This window comes from Grus americana, chromosome 12 (assembly GCF_028858705.1).
Source record: "Grus americana isolate bGruAme1 chromosome 12, bGruAme1.mat, whole genome shotgun sequence".
In the NCBI taxonomy this organism is placed as follows: domain Eukaryota; kingdom Metazoa; phylum Chordata; class Aves; order Gruiformes; family Gruidae; genus Grus; species Grus americana.
The window spans coordinates 11,018,000-11,035,009 of NC_072863.1; the positions used below are offsets into that span (position 1 = coordinate 11,018,000).

The 17,010-nt window shown below is 47.6% G+C and overlaps 1 protein-coding gene across 4 annotated transcripts in view; it reads left to right on the forward strand.

Annotated features, from left to right (window-relative positions):
- MED12 (mediator complex subunit 12) overlaps window positions 1–14,906 on the forward strand; it is a 38,937-nt gene extending 24,031 nt beyond the window's left edge. For 2 of the 4 annotated variants that reach the window (XM_054838880.1, XM_054838883.1), the window contains exons 27-44: window positions 1,823–2,002; window positions 3,032–3,103; window positions 3,403–3,563; window positions 3,657–3,818; window positions 3,905–4,016; window positions 4,264–4,353; window positions 4,775–4,884; window positions 5,360–5,495; window positions 5,760–5,921; window positions 6,428–6,805; window positions 7,130–7,280; window positions 7,469–7,674; window positions 8,147–8,227; window positions 8,462–8,679; window positions 9,297–9,447; window positions 12,156–12,281; window positions 12,447–12,528; window positions 14,468–14,906. In XM_054838880.1, coding sequence (XP_054694855.1) covers window positions 1,823–2,002; window positions 3,032–3,103; window positions 3,403–3,563; window positions 3,657–3,818; window positions 3,905–4,016; window positions 4,264–4,353; window positions 4,775–4,884; window positions 5,360–5,495; window positions 5,760–5,921; window positions 6,428–6,805; window positions 7,130–7,280; window positions 7,469–7,674; window positions 8,147–8,227; window positions 8,462–8,679; window positions 9,297–9,447; window positions 12,156–12,281; window positions 12,447–12,528; window positions 14,468–14,511 — 2,622 coding nt within the window. In that variant the 3' untranslated portion in view covers window positions 14,512–14,906. Of the gene's footprint in view, window positions 1–1,822; window positions 2,003–3,031; window positions 3,104–3,402; window positions 3,564–3,656; window positions 3,819–3,904; window positions 4,017–4,263; window positions 4,354–4,774; window positions 4,885–5,359; window positions 5,496–5,759; window positions 5,922–6,427; window positions 6,806–7,129; window positions 7,281–7,468; window positions 7,675–8,146; window positions 8,228–8,461; window positions 8,680–9,296; window positions 9,448–12,155; window positions 12,282–12,446; window positions 12,529–14,467 lie in introns of those variants that run through there. The other 2 variants (XM_054838881.1, XR_008578886.1) reach the window with 2 other exon arrangements.
- Window positions 14,907–17,010: the final 2,104 nt, after the last annotated feature.

Genomic DNA, 17,010 nt, shown 5'->3' on the forward strand with positions numbered 1-17,010 from the left:
AGAACTCACTGCTATCAATTCTGGAATGTCTAAGGACATAGACATTCCTTAAACTATAGGTTGTGATTTCTCAAACTCAGAAAATGTTGCATCTTATATTCAGGTGTATATTTTTTAGACTTCATCATGAGGGTGTGGGGAAAAGGAGTGGATTATATAGATTCAGGTTAAAGGTTTCTTAGGTGCAAATGATGTAGTTGCTGGTCTGCCCTTTAGCCTGTTTAAATTAATAAAGGTAATTGTGACTGGCCTTTTGAAAAGGTTAACTTCATAGAGCTGTGATAAACCACAGTGGGAACCAAGAGGGAAGCATGATGCAAAAGCGCTTACCTGAATCTGGTGATTGGGATGATAGAGTTGTCCATAGTGCTTGGAAAATATGTTCATAGTGGTCTCCTGTGAAGAGGCAGATGAGGGGCCCTGCTTCAGTAATATGAAGCCCACAGAGGTGGCTGGTTTGTAAAGAAGTGTTGCCGAGAGAGAGGCTAAAAGTCGCTCAAGGTTGAAGATGGTAGTTGAGTTCATACTTATTTGTGAGATTATACCAATAGAGTGGATCAGAGACAAAGTCTGAATTTTTGTAGGAAGCTTAGCAAGTGACAAAAAGGGTCTTCCCAAGGATATGCATATTATGTACACAAGGAAGAGAAGTTTTAAGAGATTATGATGTAGTGACACTGAAGGGAAGAAATGTAATAGGCATTGGAGAAATCACCAGATTATGTGTGTTGGCAAAGTGGAAACTTCATCTGGGATGAAGTTGAAGATCTAGGCTGTGGTTTCATAAGGATTTCAAACCAGATATTTGGCCTTCCAATCTTTGTGCTCCACTTAATGCTTAGTGCTGTCTACTGCACTGACAGGGACTGTTCCCAGCTTTCTAGGCTTAACACCAGCATCTGTCCTTCATGAACTGGATCCTCATCTCTTCTCCTCTGGTTGTCGCTTCTCAGTGGAAGAATTCTCTGATCAGGCTAGCTAGCTCTGCAGTGCAGAAGTGCTTATATAGCAGTCCTCTGTAGATTTTAATTTCATGAATTTGTCTAATTAATTTTCAATATGAAAAAATCCTGCAGTAATGAATGCTGCAGGTTAACTGTAAATTGTGTGAAGAAGTACCTACCTCATTTTTGTTTTGGAAACTGCTGCCTCTATTATCATACATTTAGAGACCACCAACTGAAATTGAGAGGCTGACAATAATAGTTTTCTGTATACCTTCTCCTCAAGATTTGTTACTTTATAAATGGTTTGTGTCCAATCAGTTGTTTCCCTTTCCAGGCTTTGAGAAGTAATGTCATTTGCTTTTACTAAGGATGGTAGTGCGTTTTCCATCATTATTTGAGAATTAAGGGGTGTGCTTTTCCCTAAGACATGTTCTAGTTTAGCCTTAGCTGCAGCCATGAATTATTTAATTTAGAACAGCTCCAGGACTTTGTGCAGGAAATAGACCAGATAATTTTAAGTGATCCCTTCTCATCTTTTGAGCCCAAGTGGCAATGTTGATGGAGCCTGGGCATGACAGTGACTGTGTACTGTTAAATCATACCAATATTTTATCAAAAGAAACAGTAGCTACTGTGTTTCACCACTGACTTCTTAAAGTTGATGTTTTCTCTGTTGTGATTGCTGTGCTGTGCCTGACGCCTGCTGAATCAGGATAGGACAGCTCATGAAGAGAAATGATTATCAGGCGTAACTGCGTGCTAATAAGGTTTTTATGAGCTTTGTGTTCTCCTTATCTCTTTGAGATTGAAAGTAGGGGCACTGGTTTGGAATCAGGCATCAGTTTGACTGTGCTGACTCTGCCCTCATCTTGCAGGAGTGGGTAGGTGAGCGATGTTTGAAGTCCCTCTGTGAAGACAGCAATGACTTACAGGATCCTGTCCTGAGCAGCACACAGGCCCAGAGGCTGATGCAGCTGATTTGTTATCCACACCGGCTGCTGGACAATGAGGAAGGAGAAAATCCTCAGCGGCAGAGGATTAAACGCATCTTACAGGTGCAGGCTCCTGGCAGAGTCTAAGGGTATCCTAGTAATTGCCTAATCATAGAATCTTATAGGTTGGAAAAGACCTCTAAGATCATCAAATCCAACTGTCAACCCACCACCACCATGTCTACTAAACCATGTCCTGAAATGCCACCTCTACACGTTTTTTGAACACCTCCAGGCATGGTGATTCCACCACTTCTCTGGGCAGCCTGTTCCAATGCCTGACCGCTCTTCTGGTGAAGAAATTTTTCCTAATATCCAATCTAAACCTCCTCCAATGGAACTCGAGACTATTTCCTCTTGTTGTTTTGCTAGTTACTTGGGAGAAGAGACCAACACCCACCTCACTACAACCTCCTTTGAGATAGTTGTAGAGAGCAATAAGGTCTCCCCTCAGCCTCCTTTTCTCTAGGCTAAACAGCCCCCATTCCCTCAGCCGCTCCTCATAAGACTTGTGCTGCTGTCCTTTTACCAGCTTTGTTGCCCTTCTCCGGACGTGCTTCAGCAGCTCAATGCCCTTCTTGTACTGAGGGGCTCAAAACTGAACACAGTATTTGAGGTGCAGCCTCACCAGAGCCGAGTACAGGGGCACAATCACATCGCTGCTCCTGCATGCCATGCTATTCCTGATACAAGCCAGGATGCTGTTGGCCTTCTTGGCCACCTGGGCACACTGCTGGCTCATGTTCAGCCGGCTGTCAACCAGCACCCCCAGGTCCTTTTCCACTAGGCAGCTTTCCAGCCACTCTTCCCCAAGTCTGTAGCATTGCATGGAGTGGTTGTGACTGAAGTGCAGGACCCAGCACTTGGCCTTGTTAAACCTCATACAGCTGGCCTCGGCCCATTGATCCAGCCTGTCCAGATCCCTCTGCAGAGCCTTCCTACCCTCCTGCCCCTAATGTAGCATTAGAATGGGGTTGTCCAAAATGCAGCCCTCTGAGGGGTCTGACACTCGTTGTGGGAGCTGAGGGTGCGAGTTGACATAGTTTGAACTGAGATAAGGACTCATACGAAGTATGCGTGCATGTGTTGCAGAATCTGGACCAGTGGACCATGAGGCAGTCCTCACTGGAGCTGCAGCTCATGATTAAGCAGACGGCAAACAATGTGAGTTTCTGCTCAGAGGGACTGTACAGGGATGTGTGTTGCCATTGTTGAAGTGGCTGCTTGCGAGGTGGTGGGGAGGTGGCATGACAGAAGTGGGAATAGGGAGAAAGTAAACAAAGAGGGAGTCAGACCTGCGAAAGCCAAGCATGAGAAGGATGCAATGAGTCTGAGACCCAAAGAGCAGCAGCCATGGGGAAGCTGGCAAACTGGGTATGTACTGAGTTGTGTTGAAATGTGCAAACCCTGTCAGTGGGTGCTCTCAGAGAAGGACTTGGCTGTCTTGTCTTCCCTATCTCCAGGAGATGAACTCCTTGTTAGAAAATATAGCCAAGGCCACTATTGAGGTATTCCAGCAGTCAGCAGAAACCAGCTCTGCTAGCTCTGCTGGCAATGGAGTCAACAATATCAGTAGCTCAGCAAGTGCTACACCTGCCAGCAACAAATCCAAACCCATCCTCAGGTAGGTGTAGTCCCAGCATGCAGCTGCCTTGTAGACAAGTCTGAATCAGATTGATTGGATTGCAAATTGCTTCTCTCTCCTGTGTTGTTACAGCTCCCTGGAGAGATCAGGAGTGTGGCTGGTGGCCCCTTTGATTGCCAAGCTTCCAACATCAGTGCAGGGCCATGTGCTGAAAGCTGCTGGAGAGGAACTGGAGAAAGGACAACATCTGGGGTCATCATCCCGCAAAGAGCGGGACCGCCAGAAGCAGAAGAGGTGAGTCCTGGAGAAAGGACAGGCAATGCTTGCTGTGCTGATCCCCCCAGCCTGGCAGTATAGCTCCATCTCTGTTGTCTCTGCAGCATGTCCCTCCTGAGCCAGCAGCCATTTCTATCACTGGTGCTAACATGCTTGAAAGGACAGGATGAGCAGCGGGAAGGCCTCCTCACCTCTCTGTACAGTCAGGTCCAGCAGGTAGGTGTCTTAATTCTCCTCTCACTTCCTCAAGGTCCTGCTCCTCCAGCAGGCAGGGTATTGGGCATGTTCTCGGGGATGTTGTCTGGCTGATTATACGCTCAATAAGGGAAAGATCTTACCCTGGTTGGTATAGGGTGCTTGAGCTGACCATCTCTAAGTCACTGAACAGTGAGCAGTACAAGCTGTTCTCTGTGAACTTCAGCATGCAGCTTGTGAGGTCTGTCCTCTTTTCTAAATTTCTTAGATTGTTACGAATTGGCGGGAAGATCAGTACCAAGATGACTGCAAAGCCAAGCAGCTGATGCATGAGGCCCTGAAACTACGATTGAATTTGGTGAGCAGGTGTAGAAAAAGAGATTAACCATATGGGGTGAAGAGTTGTCTGCCTTTTTTCCTTTTTTTTGGAACACACATACACACTGGAGGGGCTATATATGTCCTGAGGCAAGGAAATAGGAGGTCTGAAGCCCTGAGTGGGATAGAGTGCGTGGAAAAACTCCCTTGCTCTATTTTGCCAGTATGAAATCCACAGCTTTGGTCTCTGTTTTGGAGATATGCCTTCCCATTTCAATACTTCTGCAGTCCACAGCACTGCTACTTGCATCTGAGGTTTGTCCAGCTAACTGCAGTCTCTTTCAGCTCTCGGTAGGAGTTGCTGTGGCACAGGAGTTGATGTGGTTTAGGCTCCTTTCTTATTTTTAAAACTTTGTGTTTCTTCATGGTGTCCTTGTCACTAAACTACTTTTCTTTGCCAGGTAGGGGGAATGTTTGACACAGTTCAACGCAGTACACAGCAGACGACTGAATGGGCTGTGCTTCTCCTGGACATCATCAGCAGTGGCACCGTGGACATGCAGTCAAACAAGTAACTTTCTGGCTGACTTCTGATCCATACATTTCTGAAGGGAGGCAGTCATTAGCATGGCCCCTTTTCTCATGTGAACTAACTGTGTCTCTAGATGACCTGTCAGAAGGACTGTGACAGCCAAAAGAGATTTCAGAGTAATAGCAGGCTACAACCTAGGTCGTAGTATCCAAGTGCACTCTGACATACCCACAGCAAACTTGGCTTTCCAGATGCAGAGAGATAAGCAAGGGAGAGCTGAGCCTCGACCTGCTTTTTTGGAGCAGCTGAATGGATAGTCAGGAGGCCAGTCTTAATCTGTGATACTGCACTTGAATTAAGTGTGAACACCCTGTGGTTAGTCTGAAGAGCACTTTGCAGTTCTGATTATAGGCGGTATTCTTGGCAGCAATATAACAATGCTTAGTGTTACTATGATGCAGAGGCTTTATGTCTGCTTCTCAGGTGACTTTGACCTTTCTGCTCTGACCAACAGTGAGCTCTTCACCACCGTGTTGGATATGCTGAGTGTTCTCATCAATGGCACCTTGGCTGCTGATATGTCCAGCATTTCTCAGGGCAGCATGGAAGAGAACAAGCGGGCATACATGAATCTTGTCAAGAAACTCAGGGTGAGGGACATTTATGGGGAGCAGTGTATGCTGTGTCACGGTTGTCCAACTATGCAGATTTACCTGTGTCTCATGAACAGTACTTATCCTGATGCTGCTGTTTAGATGAAGCAGTTAGGGTTGACCCAGTGGCTCTGTAGGGCTGAAGGGCGCAAAGGTGAGAGGTAATGCAGGGATGGAGGTTGACACCAGAAGAGGCACAGGTGAGCTTTGGATGATTTTTCCTGAGCGATTCTTCAAGTCTTCTGTATTCCACTTGTGCAGAAAGAGCTGGGGGACCGGCAATCCGACAGCCTGGAGAAGGTGCGACAGCTACTGCCACTTCCAAAGCAGACCCGGGATGTCATCACCTGTGAACCTCAGGGATCCCTCATTGACACCAAAGGCAATAAAATAGCTGGATTTGACTCCATCTTCAAGAAGGAGGTAAGTGAAGCTTTTTTTTTCCTTTTTTCTGCATCACAGCTCCTGAGTGCGTTGAGTTTACACAGCTTGGGAGGCATCTGTATGCAGTGCCCTGTTGCCTGCTGAGCTTGATGTGGCTGGCTGCACACAGACGAGCTGGCACATGACCATGTCCAAAAAGGGCGAAGCTGGGCGTTAATGCTTGGTGATACATGCTTCTGTGGCCTGAGAAGTTATGTAAACTTTGGTTTTGTACTTATGGCTATATAAAGCATAAAGAGAAACCCGTATTCCCTGTCATGTGAGTTACTGGGCAGTGCCAGTGTGCAGAAAACTGGCAGAGATGGAATGAAGGAGACCAGCAGTTGTTGACTGCTTTGCCATGTGGAGGAGCAGGGCCCACTAATAAGGGCTCAGGCTGTGTACTGGGACACATGGAGTAGAGCCTGAAGAACGCATAGAATTTCCTGTACCCTTGTAGGAGAAACAACAGGGACTTGGAGGTTCTTATCCCTCTTGCTTTAAAGGGTTTGCAGGTCTCTACAAAGCAGAAGATTTCCCCTTGGGATCTGTTTGAGGGCTTAAAGCATTCAGCCCCCCTCTCCTGGGGATGGTTTGGGACAGTCCGGGTGGATCGCAAGGTGTCTAGATTTGAGGAGCAGCAGAGGCTTCTTCTGTACCACGCACACTTGAAACCCAAGCCCCGCAGTTACTACCTGGAGCCGTTGCCACTGCCCCCTGAAGAGGAAGAGCCTCCTACACCTGTGGCTTTAGAGCCAGAGAAGAAAGCTGTGGAACCAGCCAAGGCTGATAAAACAAGCTCTAATCCTGCCACCTCTACTGAGGAACGTAAGAAAAAACAGAGCAAAACCAAGAAACGCAACCAATCTGCCAGCAAAACTGAGGTAATTGACTGCATGGACCTCCCATGTCCACCCTTCCTAGTCAGAGCACTCCCTTGAGTCTTCCTGAGGAGCCCGAAGGTGGCATAATGGTGAAGATGGGATGTGTTTCCTCTCAGCTGGGGGTGCTGGACCTCTATCCTGCTCTCTCTAGCCTGGGGCACAGCAAACTTTTTTTTTAATCCCTGATGGGAGGAAAGGAGGCTGCCCAGCTCAAATAACATCCCAGGCTTCCTCCTATGTACTTTGCAACCTTTTCCTACTCCTCATCCATTCATTAATTCACAGTGCACGTTGATCTTTCTTAATCCTTCGTTGTCTTTGCAGGATTTTGTGTTGGGCCCTAGCCGAGGGGTTTCATATGGAGTTGGTATGCCTACAGATCTCTTGCACCACCAGTCAGGAAGCACTATATCAAGGCTGGCATATGGGCAGTCACCAGTGGGTCTCTATGCCCAGAATCAGCCTCTTCCAGCAGGTAGGTGCACAGGAAAGGTGAGCATGTTGCACCTCTGGGAACCCCTTCTGTGAGATGGTTCTATGCAGGTCCCTACGCTTTCTGTTTTGCCTGTCATATGTCTAGATACAGTGATGAACAGTCATTCTGGAGCTACAAGCCTCAGCAATAGCACGTGACTAGTTGGCCTGTTTCTCTTCCTCTTGCAGGTGGCCCTCGCCTGGATACATCCTACAGACCAGTACGCATGCCACTGGGGAAACTTGTTCAGAGTCGTCCTCCCTACAGTGGTGTGCTGCCTCCAGGGATGGGGACCATGATGGGCATTGACCCCTCCTACAAGCCAGCAGTATACAGACAGCAGCCTCCAGTGTCCCAGGGACAGATACTGAGGCAGCAGCTTCAAGCAAAGCTGGTAAGTCAGATCTGTGCTCTTGGTGTTGCTGGGCCTCACAGTACAGCAAGCCCAAGCTGTTTGTTGGAGCTATCGGGTTTTTGCTAGAACTCTCCAATCTTGTCTTTGTTTCTGCCCTGGAAAGATGTTCTCTTGTGTCTATTCCTCTGGTGCAGCACTGTGTTTGCCACCTGCTTTTTGGGCCCACGTCACTAACAGTTGGTGGAGGCTATCAGTGAGGTACACTGGGACATCTGTGGCTGTTGGGCAGTGAGAGGGGCACATCCTTGCTGTGGGGTGTTAGGGATGTTAGTGACTTGTTTGTCCCAAGTCAGGGTGAGACAGAAGTCATTTGCATCTGCATGCTGTGCAGCAGCCTCGTAGGTTTAGCAGTGAAGCTACTTGTCTGGTTTGGTGGGAGCTGCTGAGAAGAGAGCAGCAGTGTCCTGTCCTTTGGAGATGTTGAAAAAAGTGTTCCTCTGTTGCTTTCCAGCAGGGACAAGGCATAATGGGACAGCAGCCTGTGCGCCAGATGGCTCCAACCCCATCCTATGGAGCACTGCAGCCCTCCCAGGTAAGTGGCAGTGAGCACAGGTAAGACTGGAATCTGGCTCCAGCACAGGGCAGCATCTTTGTTTCTGGTACTAAATTCTGAAATCTCTCACTCCTCATTTACTGGGCAGCATGAATCTGAATCCCAGAGATGAGCAGCCTTGTGACAGTACTTACAGGAGGCTGATGTCCTGTGTTCCACTTTCTCTTTTGTACCTTACCCCACGACTGATAAAGGCTTTTTGTTTCATTTCAGGGTTACACACCTTATGTCTCCCACATAGGCCTTCAGCAGCACCCCTCCCAGTCAGGCACGATGGTACCTCCTACCTATTCTGGCCAGCCCTATCAGAATTCTCACCCCAGCTCTAATCCTGCCCTGGTAGATCCTGTTAGACAGATGCAGCAGAGACCAAGCGGCTATGTACACCAGCAGGCCCCTGGCTATGGGCACACCTTGGGCACCACACAGAGGTACCTCTCACCCTACTGGATGTTAATAAGCTGTGTTTCGTCAAGGGCTTCCCTGCTCTGCTCAGACAACCCTAACAGCAATCTGTGAAAAGCCTGTTCTCTGTGCTGTGTTAGACAGCCTCTGAGTCCTTCTCACTCTCAGGGGAACACTGTTATCCAGCTTTCAGTCCTGGGAAGAAACAGAGACACAGGATGAAATCCATAGATGCTAGTTGCAGGCAGGAGACAGTGTTACCAGCCAGAGAAAGATGGAATTGGGAAGTATGAGAAAAATGACCAGGGAAAGCCATAGTTTTGGTTTTAAATCTGACTAGCAGATCACCATCCCAAGGCTGGATCTGGGATTTACACTGTTCCTGAGCAGGCATATATCCAGCAGGGAAACCATGCAGAACAGTGGGCCAAGGACTGTTACTTAGGGCTTTTAGAAAAACAGGTTGGATTAAATCCTTGAGAGGCACTGGTGTTCCTCATCTTTCTGTAGAGAGGCAGCATGGATTGTGAGAGGCTGTTTGGGCTGTTTATCTTGCTGATGGATGACAGAAGTTGGGTTTGGATTGAAGCAGCTGGCTGCCTATGAATATTTTACTCCATGAGCTTGTCCTTTTCTCATGCAGATTTCCTCACCAGTCAATACAGCAGGCTCCTATGATGAGTGGGATGAATCATTTGGGTCCACAAGGAGTCCCCTCAGGAGTTCGACCCAGCCAGATACTGCCTGACCAGCAACAGCAGTACCTGAGGCAGCAGCAGCAGCAGATGCTGAGGGTGAGTGGTTGCTGACAGAAGGAAGGCTGCTGGAGCTGGACAAGGCTTGCCCAACACCGCTTATGTTTGTGTCAGCAATATTCTGCTCTGTCCCTCTGTGCCAGGAAGGATGTTGACTCTATTGGGGGCTGTCTGTAATAATTTGCTATGGGGCTCTCCGTTCCTTAGAGCTGGCCACTCCTGGTGGAGGTACCTGCCACACTGCCTTTTGCTAGTCACCCAGCATGAGCTAAAGGGAATTTAGGAGTAAAGGTCTGTTTAGTCCTCTGTGGCCTACATCCCATTTCTTCCTGCTCCAGCTGGGCCCATAAGATTGTGCAGAAAGCTAGCTGTCTTAGAACTGTTGCAGGAGCTAGAAGCAAGGTGAAAATGTTCCTGCCCACACAAGAGCAGGTAGAGTTGTTCCTTACAAGATCATTTTTAGGAGCATATCCACATTTTTACAAGATAAAAATAACTGTTGGTTGCAGTTTCCAATGTCAGGAAATCTGGTGTGAAGCAGTCCGTGTACTCAACATCTAACAGTGGATGTTGAATAACTGATCCAAAGTAAGCTGTTAGACCCAACTTTCTAGGTTCATAGAAGTTCACAGGTGTGTGTCAACAGACATGAGTATTCCATGGATTTGCATTATGGTCTTACGAATATTAAATACATGTATGATTCACAGATATGAATACATTTCTTGGAGTTACAGGAATGTATTGAATTGACAGAGAAACACAGAAATAGTTTGAGTTAACTGGTGAATTGCATACCTTATGACAAACCTGTAGAATATAGGGAGACTACATGGCATGGAGTGCTGAGGCTTTGTGTTCTGAGAGGGACCTGAGCAAGACAGTGGTTCCTGCAGAGAGCTTTAGTCAGTAGTATTTGAGAATTGCTGCCTTGCACTGGACAGGAGGCTGCCTGTAGCATGGTCAGCAGCTGTTAGTCCTTTTGATGAGTAGCACCCCCTGACTATTCACTTGGTTTCTTTTAGTGTTCTTCATCACTCATATTTAGAAAAAGAACGCATGTCAGACAAATTGCTAGCACTTCTCCTAGCTCAGTAACTTCATGTATACCTTCAGCTTTTAGCTGACATTGCTTGGTTGCTTAAAAAAAAAAGAAGTGGAGTGTGCAAAATCTGCCCTGTTATTGTGACTCCTGCTGCATTATCAGAGGCATACAAGATGCAGAACAGAATCATGGTGCTTGAGTTGATTGTCATGATGCAGTGGCTTGTAGAAAGGATGAAAGGCCTTTTGGTTTGTCTTGCATGGGTTGGTAGTCAGCTGTTGCAAGAAGGTAGGACATGGAATCAGGAGGAATATCTTGGCTCATTTAGTCATCTGCTTTCTTGTGTACCCAGGTCATAGCATCCATTTCAAGAACCTAAGTGGCCAAACTGGTTTGAGATGAAAGTTAGGAGGCTGTTTTATAAACTCACTCCCTTTGGGTTGAATCCATGATCCAAGCCTCAGTGTGTTTTGTGACTGGTTCTTCTATCCAATTATTATTGTCCACTGTGTTCTGTTGTTTACTGGCTCTTCTTTCTCTCTGATGTTTACCCAATGTATTCCTAGGGAGCACTTGCAGTTTCCATAGGTCAGGTTTTTCTAACCTCCTCTTATAAGATACTGTCCCTTCTCCTGATTGTATTTTTGTCTGAGTCTGTTCAAGGTTTGAATCTTACCCTTTTGAGCAAGTGATTGGAACTGCACCTAGCAGCATCACCATGTTGTGTTTTTTATGATAGCGTTAGTAGTTTTCTATTTCTGCTAGAAATTCTTCTGTTGATCTAGAGAATTCAAAACTACCTGGGCAAATGGGAGAAATGTCTGAAAATTAGGAGAAATTAAAAAACCTCAAGATTTGTGGGTATATTCTGACTCCAAGTTCAACATGCTGAATATTCTTCTCACTGTAACTAGTTCTGTCAACATCTAGGTTGAAGCACTGCATCCAATTTTATCTGCATCCTTTTACTGAAGTGCAACACCAGCTGGCATGAAGGACAGAGAAGGGTAGCAAGACAGATTGAAGAGTTGGGGAATATGACTGAGAAGGAAAGGCTGAAATACCTGGGCATCGAATTAAGAGAGGCAGAGACAAGAGCAGAGACAAGTCTCCAAATTTTTTGTCTACAAAAAAAGCCAAAGAGACTTTATCTGTTCTTGTCCCTTGACTGTAGGACAAGAAATGGCCTTAAATCATAACATGTGAGATTCAAAGTAGAGATTAGGGAAAACTCCAGTAGTAGGAGTAACTGTGACGTGGAGTGGATTGCGTAGGAAGGTTATAGGAGCTCTGTTGCTACCTCTGGAAAAATTTTGAGAACAGGTCAGGCAAATGCTCACTGAAGTCAGTACTGCTGATCTTAACCAGGAGGTAAGAGATGAACCAGCCAAGCTCTTGATGTAGCTCTTAGTTGTTTTCTGTTCTTATATCTTGTTTGCCCCTGGTCATTCCCCAGCTGACCAGTAGACCTGTAGTTCTCTTCCTGCCATCTGTCGGTACCTCATCTTGCAGAAGAACTTTGTTACTGTCTCTGTATTTCTTGCGTCCTGGTGAAATTCGGGTAATATAGGTACCTGTAAGGAAAATGGTGTAAGAGGGTATGTTACTGCATGGAATGATTTCTTCAGCCCTTCCTGTGCCTTGTTGCTGTGTGCGTTGCCCAGACAGTTCCCTGATGGTCCCTTCTCTTTTGTCTTTGCAGCAGCAGCAGCAGCAGCAGCAGCAGCAGCAGCAGCAGCAACCCCAGGTCTCCACGGTGCCTCAGCCACAGGCGCAGGGCCAGCCCCCAGGGCTGGGGATGCAGGCTCTTACCCCTCAGCAGCCCATTGTGAGTGTTCCCTTGGAGACAGAGGGACCTGGTAGTCCAGCACAAATCCAACGGTGCTCTACCTGCATCACCTCTATCTCCCTCTCCTGTGCTTCCCAGGGCTTGTGTGAATGCCGAGGCTGCCAGCCAGATGGTGTGGCTATAACTATGTCTCTCTCTTTGCAGTTCCAGCGCCAGGGCCTTCAGCAGACGCAGCAGCAGCAGCAAACAGCTGCTCTGGTTCGACAGCTTCAACAGCAGCTTTCCAGTAAGCCCTAGTGTTCTTGATGCGGTCCCTAGTCTCCTCCCTGCTTTTTTTCTATTGCTGGTACCCTGGTGTAGAGAAGCAAGGCCAAGCCAGACTGTCTGAGGCCCACAAATGATGCTGTCAGGGAGGTGGCATCAGGACTTAGAGCTTTTGGCCCAAAGGGGCACAGCAGCAGAGCAGGCAGTGCTTGCCAGCTTGTGAGCAATCTTCCGGACTTTCCTTCTGCTGCCGGCAGAGGGATGAGGGAGCTGAGCCTTTTTAGGAGATGCCATGCAGCTTTCCTGAAAGCATCCAGTCTGCAGCTTTAAAGCATTGAGGTATTTCCTCTGCTGCAGATGACCACTGGGAAGCTGTAATCCTGGGGCACTCACTTGATGGATGACCCAGAGATACTGTGTTTGTGTTGTGATCAGGACACAAACTGGATGCAGGGAGGGCACTCTGGGAAGTGTTGCTGCATACTTGCTGTGTTTGCGGTGTTCTGTGGACTTTTGTGGCTGCTGTCACTGACAGGGTAATGGCATAGATGGTGTTCAGTCTGGCACTGTATTCCTATAATCTGCATTGAACTACTGGCTGGGGGATCTAGAAACAGAACCCAGTGTCTGTGCTGTTCCCTTCTGAATGGTCTGCTGTTGTACTGTCACCTCACTGGCTTTTCTCCCATAAAAATGTCAGACATGCTATGAAAATGCCCAGAAATGGACTACACATTTTTTTTAATGCAGTGCATTAAGTGTGAGACTGTGCTAGACGTAATGATGTGTGGAGTATGGACTTGGAAATTGTGTTTATACATGTTCCCGATGGAAAATTTTTAGTCCTCGTCATCAAAATCCCTTCCCAAAGCACAAGTTTTAATGTGCTAAATTTCCCACTAGCCTGATTCACAAACCACAAGTCTGTGCAAGGATCCCAGCCAGGACATTCAAGTATAGGAAGACCTCATGTAAGAATCTGAATATAGCAGATTAGCCATATTTTTGTATCCGGTCTGTACAGCAAACAGAGCTGTTCTATATGCAACAGATGCGTGGGTCCAGTGCAACCATGTGTCAGCATGCAGCTTCCACGCTCCCTCATTGGGTTTGCATCAATTCCATCTGTAGGAGGGGGACAAGAATACGTTGGGCCCAGGATAGGCTGCGTTAGGAGGCTCCAGGATATCCCTGAATGTGCTGTTGTCCAGCAGAGTTGAGACAGAGAGCAGGCTAGCCAGGTTACACTGGTCTCCTTTTACTTAGTCTGACTTAGGGCCAAACATACTGATTGGGTTTCAGGAAACTACAGAATTTTATTAATTGGACGGTACCCAAGTATACTGTGAGCACATCACAAAACATCGGTCCCATCAGTTTGGAAGTTCATGTTCTTGAATATAACTTTACCATGTTTCCTGCCCTTTTTGTGCCACCTGGCAGTCTTTTGGGCATGTCCTTCATTTGTACCGAGATACTGACAGGGAGCCAGGATAGTTGTCTCTGAAAGCTTCACAAACTGGTTTCTGGGTGTGCCTCAGGATGAGTGACGCTGGCTGAGCAATTTGCACAGCACCTGCAGCCATACAATCTTCACAGATTTTCTTTCAAATTCAGAAATAAATCATCCATAAACTCATCCTCTGAGCTAGCTGCCACCTTTCAGGGCTTTGTTATGGTGCAGCAATTCCACCATGAGGGATGGAGAGATCTTCTCTGGAGAAGCTTCAGGATCAGGACTGGCACATACCTATCTCTTCCTCAAAGAACGTGGGATCCTGACTGTGCTGCTGCATAATGGCTCAGACAAATGAGCAGAGCAGGGAGTGCCATAAGGATTGTCTTTTCTTCTCACAGCTTGTGACACATTCCTCATAAACTGTGCTGGTGATGTGGGGAGAGGGATCTGTTTTCTGCACCAGACCTTGTGACTGTCTAACTCTCTGTCTTGACCTCAACAGATACACAGACACAGCAGAACAACAACCCGTTTGGACGCTATTGATCTGTGGCATTTCAGCCTGATCCAGGAGGGGGAGATATCACTGTGGACTGGAGACAGCCTCTTCAGCCTCACCCACAAATGGGGGCTGCTGCCAACCTCTGTCCTTGGCCTGTGCCCCCAGTGCTGCTGCTGCCTGTCTCACAGGAGATGCCAGGAGGATGGTTTTATTGTACAGAGAAAGTGTTTTTACTATCCAATTTCTACAAATGTTTATGGAGATCCCTTGTGGCTGATAGTCTCCCTTCTCACTTTGGTTTCAGTTTTTACTCAGTTTTTAGTATTTTTGTTAAAATAATGATTAAGACATTGTAAAATTTTGTACTTTATTTATACCAGATGAACCCCGTACCCCAGACGTTCTTGGATGAATACAGAGAGCTTACTTTGCAAAAGGAGTGTGTTTTCAGAGCCTGCCTTTCCTCCTCTCTGCTCTTCCCAGTACAGACCAGCAGCACCTCTACACATGGCCTTTATCTTTTTCTCAATAGAACTAATGTCTGCATTTTCAGCTTTTGTGAACGGGTAAACAATTTGGTTTGGGGAAGAAAGCCCTTTTACCCTGTTTGTTTCATAAGCTGGTGTTCATATGCTTGCAAGGGTTTGTGCATACTAGTAGTCTGTGGCATGTTCCACTAAGACAGAGGTATAAAGCAAAGAGGGAGTTAGGACTCACATTGCAGGGTAATTCTAACAAGCCCAGCTTTCCAGCCAGATCAGTTAATGAGATGCTCAAGCTAGTACCCCTTCGGTCTAGGAGGAGCTGAGACCAAGCCCACTCACAACACTACTCCTTGCAGCAGTTTTGCTGATAAACACCAGGCCTCCTCTGCTAGCCACAGTGCTTTCTCTGGATGGATAACATGCTGCATTCTCAACTTTTGACCTGGCTAATGCAGCCTGCTGGCATGGAGTCTCATCTCTGGCTAGACCAGGCTCCTTTATCATAGAATGGTTTTGGTTAGAAGACACCTTAAAGATCATCTAGTTCCAAGCCCCCTGCATGGGCAGGGATGCCCTCTACTAGGACAGGTTGCCCAAAGCCTCATCCAACCTGGCCTTAAACACTTCCAGGAGGGGGCATCTACAGCTTCTCTGGGCAACCTGTTCCAGTGCTCCATGTCCTTCTTCTACTGGGGACCCCAGAGCTGGATGCAGTGCTATGGGAGGGGTCTTGTGAAAGCAGAGTAGAGGGACAGAATCACCTCCCTCGACCTGTTGGTCACGCTTCTTTTGATGCAGCCCAGGACACAGTTGGCTTTCTGGGCTGCAAGTGCGCATTGCCAGCTCATGTTGAGCTTTTCATCAGTCAACACTCCCAGGTTCTTCTCCTGAGTGCTACTCTGAATCCATTCCCGGCCCAGCTTGTAGTTGTGCTTGGGATTGTGCTGACCCATGTGCACAACCTTGCACTTAGCCTTGTTGAACTTTGTGCAGGTTGCACGGGCCAGCCTTCCAAGCCTGTCAAAGTCCCTCTGGATGGCATCCCTTCCCTCCAGTGTGTCCGCTGCACCACACAGCTTGGTGTCATCAGCAGTCTCGCTGAGGTTGCACTCAATCCTGCTGTCCATGCTGCTGACAAAGATGTTAAACAGTGCTGGTCCCAGTACTGACCCCTGAGGAAGGCCACTTGTCACTGAACTCCACGTGGACATTGAGCTGTTGACTGCAAGTCTCTGAGTGTGACCATCCAGTCAATTCCTTATCCACTGAGTGGTCCATCTGTCAAATCCACCTGTCTCCAATTTAGAGACAAGGATGCCATGCAGGACAGCATCAAATGCTTTGCACAAGTCCAGGTAGACGGTGTCTGTCACTCTTCCCTTGTCCACCAACACTGTAACCCCATCATAGAAGGCCACCAAATTTGTTAGGCACGATTTGCCCTTTAGTGAAGCCATGTTGGCTGTCACCAATCACCTCCTTATTTTCCATGTGTCTAAGCATAGTTTCCAGAAGGATCTGCGCCATGATCTTGCCAGGCACAGAGGTGAGACTGACTGGTCTGTAGTTGCCTGGGTCTTCCTTTTTTCCCTTTTTAAAAATGGGGGTTATGTTTCCCCTTTTCCAGTCAGTGGAACTTCACTGGACTGCCGTGCACTGCCCTTGCACCTGCATCAGTCTCCCTGTCGTGTTGTTGCAGGTGGGGTGGAAGGTTTTGCTGGCCAGGCCTGTTGGAGATGGGTTCTCTTGTTAATGAGAACAGGTATGTGTACAGGACTGCTTCCTCTGTGCCTCCCTGCTTGTCCCCTTCCATGAGGATCAGGCTGGGGAGCAGCCTCAAGCTGGCTGTTAGGAGCAGGCTGTCTGGTCTCCCATTCCCTCATGCTCCAGAGGAGGCCAGTGCCAGGGGCTCTGCTTGCTCATGGCCTGTGCTGGGTGGCCCCAGAGGTGGAAGCCATGGTCATGGTTGTACCAGCTGGCCACCACTCTGAGGGACCCACGGCTGAGGCAGAAGGAGGGCTGTGCTCCTCCCATCCTGCCTGGGGTGTGGGCAGGGAT